Consider the following 9,336-nt stretch of genomic DNA (forward strand, 5'->3'; position numbering starts at 1 on the left):
ATGGATGGATGGATGGATGGATGGATGGATGGATGGATGGATGGATGTCAGTAAGCATTTAGCACGTGCTTACTTTCTACCTCTAGAGGGGTAAAGAAAAGCACAAACACAGTCCCTGCCTCTCGGGAGAACTCAGCATGCCAACGACCATGAACAGGAGATATGGGGAGATACTAGCAGGGGGGCACTGTGTGGCAGGTGGGCTGCAAGCTAAGGGAGGTGGGAGGCAAGAGTTCTAAGCATGAGGGATTTGGGGCATGATTCTGTTTGTGTAGAGAACTTAATCTTAGCGGGCTGCCTGGGGGTACCAAGAGGGTAAGGGACCTGGGACCTGTGCACGGCCTCAGCTTTCCTTCTCTGAGACAGCCTCTTGGCTGCTGCCCAGCTGCCCTTCTTCTTGAACAGGCAGTGCTGTCCCCATTTCACAAATGAAAAGCCTACAGACTGAGGCGCAGAGAAGTCACCCTAGATGCCTGTGGTCACATGTTGTCTCATTTCCTGTCATTAGACAGCTAGGAAGTATTGCGGCCAGGACAGGACCCAGTTTTCCTGACTGCTGGTTTGGTGAGCTTTTTGCCACACTGTGCTGCCTCTCGCTTTCTCAAAACTGAGGGATGGCACGGAAATACAGTCCTCCATTTGCTCTGAGGAGCTCAGAGCTTTTGCCCATAGTGTATGACATCATAGTTAGGCATTGGAGCTTGGTACTGTCCACACTAAATCAGTTCATTGGGGTGGTTTGGATGGACAAACCCCTAAAGTTAAACATTATTTATCATTTTTTGTTTTGTCTTTTAGAAATTGAATTGTAAGGAAATAATTGAAGGTTTGGCAAAAATTCTGAAGCGACATCCAGGTATGTGTTTTCATTGTTGCCTCTCTGTGTGTATTGTTTGCATGATGAAAATGACCTTACACACTGAAGTCCTGTTTTAATTATTAGGTTTAAAAAACATCTTGCCTATAACTACTGCCAAAGTGCCTATCGTCAAATTTGAACACAGGCGGAGTGGCCTAGAAGGAGACATCAGCTTATACAATACCTTGGTGAGTGAGCCTCAGGTCTCAAGCTGCCACTGTCCCACTGTCCCCTTCTCCCTCTTAGGAGTTAGCAGGAGATGGGGCCCCAAAAGTTACTGGGGTTGACTTGAAAGCCAAGAAAGAAGCCGGGAGAGAAGGCGGGTCATTCATCTGGCGGCTGGTTCTTGGTCCACTAAAGTCCTGAGAGAACAATGGCTTCCTCTTAGACGAAGGGCCATGGGGGCTGCCTTGGACCAGGAGAAGTTCCTGTTTTTATCAGTGACTTCGATGAAGACAGAGTTAGAAGGGGTGATAGCCAGCTCCTCAGCTGAGTCGGGACACTTGGGTCTGGACGTGCTGGGATGGATACAATGATGTGGAATGTAGAGAAGTACTTTGAACAGAACGGGCCTCGCTAGGACAAGCTGGGTTGAATGGGGAAGAGTGGCTTGTATGGAGAAGTGTTGAGGATTTTAGCAGATCACAAGCTCAGTTTGGATCCACAGGGCAGTGTGAGGCCCTGACAAAGCTTATGTGACCTTAAGCAGAATTCAGAGGGACAGACTGTCCAGGACTAGGGAGAGACTGGAGAGAGAGGACAGTATTCAATTTGGGCACCACGTTTTAGGAAGAAAATTGAGAAGCTGGAGACCTTCCTGGGGAGAGCAGCCAGGAGGGGGAAGGGCCCTGCTGGAGAAGCAGCTAAGGGATTTCTTTATTTTAAAAAAAATTACATTTTGTTTTGAATAAAACAAAATAAGAATTGTTTTCTAATAAGCACCCTCTATATACTACCTTTCCCTTTAAAAAAAGGTTGTTAAAACTATAAAAATGAACTCTAGATGTTAACACAAGGAGACCGATTTGACATGAGAGAGGTCTCTGAGGCTTGGTGGGGTGCCTTCTGGATGGGGCTGGCTCTGCGCTGAGGCAGGGTGCCTGAGGGGCTGCTGCAGGGGGGAGGGGTGGGCAGGAGCATGGCAGAGAGCACCTGGGTAAAGGTCAGCAGGGGTGGAAAGATCAAATGGTCGTGTTGGATACCTCAAGATCAGCTGATTCCCACTGTGACCCTGGGAGGTGGGTGCAAGGCCAGAGAGGTTAAGTGACTTGCCCAGGTTTGTGGAGTCAGTAAATGTTGGAGGCAGTATTTGAACTCAGGTCTTCCTAACATCCACTGGGCCACTGCACTCCCTGTGGACAAGACTAATAACTTCATGCATTTAACCCCCTAAAGACACCTGGCATTCCCCTGCTCCCTGCCCTGCCCCACTTTGGGCTTCTCTAGGCTCAATCTTGCCCATTCTTTGAGCTGCTGTCCTAGAGCTTGCCTGCACATGCCTTCACCATCCTGGGTGCCCGTTTGTGGATGGGCCCAGCCTTCCCCAGGTCTGATGAAGAAGAGTTTCAGAGGCCCTACACTACCTCTTGCACTTGGAAAGCCAGACTTGCCATTCTCACAGCTCAGTTGGCTTCTAGTTATAAACTGTTGTCTTGGATTTGAATATTTTCAAACACAGAGCTCTTTTTCAGGCTCAGCATAATACGAGAATGCTGGCTACATATGCAGCTATCGATCCTCGGGTGCAGTACCTGGGATATACCATGAAAGTGTTTGCCAAGGTAGGTACCCAAGGGAGCTGGGTGGGAGTGTGGCGGCTGCAGAGGGCTCCATGCGGACCTGTGCCCTGAGAGCTCACACCCGAGGGTACACAGTGAGCTCTGCCCTTCTGAGGTGTGCGACGCACACAAGGACCTGGGGCAGAGAAGGAAGTTCCTGAGCCATGATAGCTCACACTTCTCTCACGTCCTCTCCCTCCTGTCTTTCTAACACACTCACATACACAAACACGTGCACATGTGTGAATTCATGTCAAAGCTACTTCCTTTTGACCACGCCCCACGAATACTTTGAGAGGGGGGAGGGGTTTTAAAATTAGACTGAAATGCTGCTGCTTGCAGTTCTTGCTACTCTTTTGCCTGGGAAGGTTGATGTGGGAGTCCCGGGCAGTGTCGTTGGTTTGTCTGTTGGTCTTTGCTGTGTTTCTTTCCTTTGTGTTAATGGGCTGTGTTCTGTACATTGGGCCACGACAGCAGTTCTTCCCAGGGGCATTGGTGGTAGGTACGCCGCCCCAAGAGGATGGAAGCTGTTCAGTGCAGAGGATGTTTGGACTAGACTGGCCCTTTCTGGGGCTGTGATGGAGCCCTTAGGGGACTCCTGAGAGGGCCTCACTGCCTGATGGGGACTACCGCCTTCATGAACTCTTCTCAGAGGAAAGGTTTATTTTTCATGATATATGATATATTCCATTTATCATGATGGCTTGGAGGGTATCACTGGCCCCCTCTGCAGGGTACAAGGGAGAGCAGGGAAGGTCCACCTCCCTTGGCCAGTCTGTTGTGCACATGGCCTCCCTGATCATGGTTCAGACCCTCCTTGAACTCCCTCCATTGTTCATAGGATGAAGGATGAAGTCTAGATGATACCCTTGTACCTGGCATTCGATGCCCTGGGCAGGCCTCCCCCCTGCCTTTAGAGCTGTGCTTGCTCAGCTGTGGAAAACCTCCCCACCTCACTCCCTAGTCCACAGGAGCTCACAGAGGGTGCCACGAATACGGCTGGTCCTGTCCGAGCCTCCTCCCTCCTCTTTCATACTAGCTCTCACCAAAATTCAGCTCAGACCCCACCTCTTTTCTGCAAATTGCCAGCCTGCTTAAACCCACTGTCCGCTTTCTGACCATCTGCAAATGGGACCCTGGGAGTAAAAAGCATTTTGGGAAATTTAAAAATGCGCCTCCAGGTTTGGAGCTTAGAGGGTCATTTTCCCTGAAAGTGTTCCACAGAATAAAGAGGGAGCACAGTTCTGTGTGAGCACCGCTGACTCTGTGACACTCACTTAAGGGTGCTGGGCCTGCCTTGTCTTCACCTCCGGGGGATGAGCCTGCAGCAGGTGGGGGAGGACGGAGTGAGGCAGCAGCTCCTGGGCCCGGGGCCCGTCGAGGGGCCATTGCCTTCGAACCTAACGTGCATCTTGTGCTCTTCTAGCGCTGTGACATCGGTGACGCATCCAGAGGAAGCTTGTCTTCATACGCTTATATCCTCATGGTGCTGTACTTCCTGCAACAGAGAGACCCCCCCGTGATCCCAGTGCTACAGGAGGTGGGTGCGAGAGAGCGTGCCAGTGCCAGGGTGTGAGGGAGCAAGAAGGAAGCCCAGGACCCTGCTCAGGCCATGGGGCCTCTGTCTTGACCAGCACGGGCCTTCTAATTTTCTTTAGTCTAGGACTTCTATAGCAGATGCGCTGAAGCTTCTTATGACATTTTCCAAGGTAGCGAGTGAGGTAACTAAATGGCCAGCCTCAGATGCTTAGTAGCTGTGTGACCCTGGGCAAGTCACTTGACCTCCGCCTCAGTTTCCTCAGCTGCACACCCCCCCTTGTTGTGAGGATCAAATAAGATGATATTTGTGAAGCATATAGCAAGTCATAAGATGTTCTGCAAGTGCTGTCATCATAACCATCCTCATGGCTACTACAAAACACACAGGAGGATATCTGCTAAGGACAAAATGGTAAATTAAGGAAAAAATGTGTCATGTCCTGGGATTTTAGCCATCCCAACTTTTTGTGTGTCTTCCTTGGATCTTTCTTTCTGTCTCAAGATCTCTGGTGGCCCTCCTCTTCTGGGAAAAGCTTTTGGCAAGCAGCCCCAGAGCCTGATGAGATCTTAGACATCCCCTGGTCCCTTCGAGTCAGTCAGTAGTCAGTGTGTCTCTTGAAGCACCTTCTTTCCCAGATCTGGCTTCCCATGTTTGCTGTGATCAGCACATGGCTGCCTGTGACTTAAGGAGCAGCTCGTCCTCACACATTTCGCATAGAGGGTGAATCAAGATCCCGCTTATCATGACGTAGGAAGGAGCTTTTCCTCATCACTCATCTCCACCTGTGCAGTCAGTCCTTTGGTCACCTCCTCGGCATTTGGGAGTGGCCAATTCTGGTTTCAGAGGACGTTTACTTGGACGTGGGAGGTAGAGAATAGAGTTATTTGGGGAAATTACAGATCCTGACTTTGTAGGAAATTACCAACTGGTGAGGCATCTGGTGGCTGTCTGTGCCGAGCTAGAAATACAGAGGATTTCCATGGGCACTGGTTAGTTGCAGCCTCTGGGGGCTCTTCTCCCTACAGTTCTTCCCTCCCCCTTCTTCAAGATTAAACAGCAAGATGAAGAGCCCCATTTGGCAGGATCCCTTTTCCTCAGAATGCTTGGTGCTTGGGGGCAGCGAGTGTTGCTGCCAAGCCCAACAACTGCTGGATTGATGTGTAAAATTCAGGGGGTGCCAGGCTGATTGATCATGCAGAGTGGCAGGCTCTGTTTAGAGCCTCAATTCCTAGACTGTTGGAGCTACGAGATACCTTCAAGGAGAGTAAGACTGTCCAAAGGCTGACTTGTGATCTGCGTCCCAGTCCTGCGCTCTCACTTGGATCTTTGCCTTCATCTAATGATTCTCTATAGCCTTGTTCGGAAGGGCAGCCTGGTATGGGAAAGAGAAGCCTGTCAGTCCTAACTGTACCCTCTTTGGCCCAGCAGTTCCACTGCCAGTAGCCCCTTAAGCACCAAAGAGATCAGAGAAAGAGGGAAAGAACCCCCAGTTACAGAGCTGTTTATGGCACTTTTCGTGTGTGCTGGCCCACAAACCAGGGGTGCCCCCTTGGCCGGGAGGGACCAGACAAGTTACAGTCTGTGAATGTGGAGGAAAACTGGGCTTTGAGAAGGGGGGAAGATGGTTCAGAGACCTGCACCAAGGCTTCCCGTCTCTTACAAGAAAACTCTGATAAAGTGAGCAGAACCAGAGCATTTTGCACTGTAACAACATTGTAATGAGCAGGCAGCTTTGAAAGACACAGCGACCAGCCATGATTTCTGGAGGATTGAGGATGGTCCCCATTGCCCACCTCCTGACAGAGAATGGCTGGGTTTGGTACAGAATGGCTTGGCTGTTTTTTAGACACAGCCTGTGTGGGATTTGTTTTGTTTAACAATCCATATCTGCTATAAAAATTTTACATTCTTTTTTATTTGAAGTAGGAGAGAAAGAAAATAGAATTTTTTGTTAATCCCTTATATACATACACATATATGTGACATGTCACACACACACATATTTTTTTTTAAGAGGCCAAAACTTGGAGTTCAGACATCTGGGCCCAAATCTTGGCTTTGTCACATACTTGCAAGAACATAGAAATGTTAGAAAATCTGCTGACTCTGTGCAGGTCACTTTTCCCTCTACATTTGTTTCTTCCTTAGTGAGATTGGCATAGCACTTTGGCTGCTGATCTCACAGGGTTGTTGATAGGCCAGGTTTCAGGCCAGATAGGCAGTTTTAATGTATTATTTGGACCATCTTATCCTATTAAAATGTTCTTAGCCAGTCATGAACATGCTTTCAGGTATGTATTATACATTAACATTTTGATTATTATCCTGTCCTGTATTTATTAGAGGAGGTATTATTACTACTGCTGTTATTATTATTATTTGGAAATAACTTTAAATTAGCTAAAAGGATGGCCTTAGCAGTAGCCCTCCTAAAAAGCTTCTGTAAAGTAACCAAATAATTGGTTTGTTTCCTACAGATATTTGACGGAAAACAAATTCCCCAGCGAATGGTGGATGGATGGAATGCCTTCTTCTTTGATGACATGGAGGAACTGGTAACTCCTAGTCTTCTTGTTTGTGATAGGATTTGTCTAGAAAGTTCCTGCAGAATTTTGCCTTGGATCTTCTGCCCCCTTTCTGGACAGTCCTAATAGACTTCTCTCTCCCTCCAGAAAAAGCGTTTGCCTTCCCTGGGCCAAAACACAGAGACCCTGGGGGAGCTCTGGCTGGGGCTGCTGCGCTTTTACACTGAAGAGTTTGATTTCAAGGAATATGTGATCAGCATCCGGCAGAAGAAGCTGCTGACCACTTTTGAGAAACAGTGGACGTCCAAATGCATTGCGATAGAAGGTAATCACTGGGCAGCCTCCCGGGGCTGGGGGCATAACCTCTGCTAAGGGGGCCAATGGAGGAGCATCCCACAGGAGGCCAGTGAATGGGACCTCGAAGTAGGAAGCCCCTGCTTGTTTGCCATGGGGACTTTTCCAAAGTGGCCCTGGCCTAGGCCCAGGCCCCGCTTCCAGGCCTCACACGCACTGACGGCATCAATGCCTTTTAGTTTGCTAGTGAAAGCCAAGCCATCCGTGGTGAGCTCCTTCAGTTTGCCTTTTCCAGTGGTAAAGTTGTCATCGTGCAAAGGCTTCAGTGAGTTTGAACGCACTCAGACACCCCGTGTCCCTTCTGTTCTCAGACTACTGAGAACATCGTAAAGTCGAGATAACTTTGCCCGCCGTGCGTGTGATTAATGCTTATTCCATGGAGTCCCTGTTGTTTCTTCTCTTGCTTTGGCATGGGCTGCCGCACATGCATGGTGCACCCTCCCTTCTCCCCTCCGTCTTCTAGAATGGTACCTTCAGGGTTCAGCCCCGGTACTGTCCCTACTAAGAGGCCTTCCCTGACCCCCCATTCATCCTCTGTTTCCTTGTCTGTATATATGTGGATTCTCCCTACCAAGTGTTCCTTGAGGACAGGAACCTAATAAGGTTTTTTATTATTATTATTTTAATTATTTTTGTTTTATTATTATGTAGTTTTTTTTATACATTTTAGATGTAATTAACCCTTAATCTAAAAATTGATATGCCCCTAACCCCACAAAAGCTGCTGGTACTACCCCCCCTAAAATTCATAGCACATTTGTTGAGTGCCAGGATGCAAAAAGCCTTAAAAGCCACACAGGATTTCATATTTGATCCTGGAAAAGATCAGGAGCCACTGCAGTCTATTAAATAGGGGGTGACGTGGTCAGACCTGTGCTTTAGGAAAATCAGTTTGGAGGACAGACTGTGGAGGGGGAGCACCTGAGGCAGGCAGAGCCCTGCGGAGGCTGTGATGGGCAGGGGGTCAGGAGGGCCTGTACTGGGGTAAGAAGCATGATACGGAGCAAGGAGAGGTGGGATAGGGGCGTTCTGAGGGCCAGAAGGTAGAAGAGTCTGAACGAAGGGCAGCTTGTCACTGGGGGAACAGGAATTCCACTACGCCCAGAGGAAGAAGCCGGCAGGGGGGAGGTGAGGGAGGACAGGCTGGGCAGGGTGGTAGGCAAAAGGAAACTCATCGTCCCAGGGATGGGGAGAGCAGCGGTGAGAAGCAGCTCTGCTGAGTGGAGCAGGGATGGGAGCAGCCCTGCCACGTGCTAGGGAGAGAGGACCTGGTGTTCACTTAGTAATCAATGAATAGTCAAGAAACTCTAAGCCCGGGCTGTGTGCCGGGTACTGTGCCAAGGCTGGGGTTGCAGATGTGTATTGGAGGGGGTAGCACAGTCCTGCCCTCCAGGAGCGCGCATTCTAATGGGGGAAGAGAGACAGACAGACACGTGCGCGCACACGCTGAAGCTGAGCCGGAGAAGTCGGGGAGGTTGCTGGAGGCTGGGGCAGCTGCACGTCTGCAGTTGTCTCGGCCCCTGCTCCCTCCCCTGGGTTCTGACAGACGCCGATGTTAAGGAGGAGCTTGTCTTGGTCGGTTGCACCTAAAAATTGTGATTTCTGCCCAAAGTGCTTCAGAAAGGAAATGCTTCTTTTCCAGATCCTTTTGACTTGAATCATAACCTTGGTGCTGGAGTCTCGAGAAAAAGTAAGTTGTGAGTGGTGGCGCCGCTGCGGCTTAGAGCAGAGGAGCGTCCGTGCGCGCGTGCGTCTTACCTGTCTTCTCTCCCCCCCAGTGACCAATTTCATCATGAAGGCATTTATCAATGGCAGGAAGCTTTTTGGCACCCCATTTTATCCTCTTGTTGGCAGAGAAGCGGTGAGTTCTTGTGCTTGGCGCCGCAGAGCCCTCTACGCATTTCTCACGTGTGCTGGCTTTATGGAAAGGGGCGCACGCTCTCAGCTCCAAAGGCAGAGTTTGTCAGCAAGCGCTTCTCTTTCTAGGAGTACTTCTTTGATTCTAAAGTACTGACGGATGGAGAGTTGGCTCCCAATGACCGGTGCTGCCGTGTGTGCGGGAAAATTGGGCACTACATGAAAGACTGTCCTAAAAGGAGGAGGTGGGCAAACAAACACTTGGCAGAAGCTGGAATTGTCAAAAGCAAGATTTGAAAAAAAGAGTCTTGGGGTGGGGGAGAGAGAAGGCAGGTGGCTGCTCAGGGGTTTAGAAGTAGGCAGGGAAGAAGTATTGGATAGCAGGAAAAATGTGGCGATGCTAAGGAATCATGTGCCAAAAGT

At 49.5% G+C, this 9,336-nt stretch overlaps 1 protein-coding gene across 5 annotated transcripts in view; it reads left to right on the forward strand.

Moving 5' to 3' along the window:
- The window catches only part of LOC138165342 (terminal uridylyltransferase 4-like), a 63,173-nt gene extending 53,849 nt beyond the window's left edge, over positions 1-9,324 (forward strand). For 4 of the 5 annotated variants that reach the window (XM_069093565.1, XM_069093567.1, XM_069093566.1 and 1 more), the window contains exons 19-27: positions 799-856; positions 944-1,047; positions 2,551-2,640; positions 4,064-4,177; positions 6,655-6,732; positions 6,850-7,027; positions 8,699-8,746; positions 8,835-8,917; positions 9,043-9,324. In XM_069093565.1, coding sequence (XP_068949666.1) covers positions 799-856; positions 944-1,047; positions 2,551-2,640; positions 4,064-4,177; positions 6,655-6,732; positions 6,850-7,027; positions 8,699-8,746; positions 8,835-8,917; positions 9,043-9,210 — 921 coding nt within the window. In that variant the 3' untranslated portion in view covers positions 9,211-9,324. The remainder of the gene's footprint in view (positions 1-798; positions 857-943; positions 1,048-2,550; positions 2,641-4,063; positions 4,178-6,654; positions 6,733-6,849; positions 7,028-8,698; positions 8,747-8,834; positions 8,918-9,042) is intronic. The other variant, XM_069093569.1, reaches the window with a different exon arrangement.
- The last annotated feature ends 12 nt before the right edge of the window (positions 9,325-9,336 follow it).

Source organism: Petaurus breviceps, unplaced genomic scaffold, assembly GCF_028583685.1.
Source record: "Petaurus breviceps papuanus isolate PSGF00001 unplaced genomic scaffold, PetGlider_PUasm1.0 208, whole genome shotgun sequence".
Classification (NCBI taxonomy): domain Eukaryota; kingdom Metazoa; phylum Chordata; class Mammalia; order Diprotodontia; family Petauridae; genus Petaurus; species Petaurus breviceps.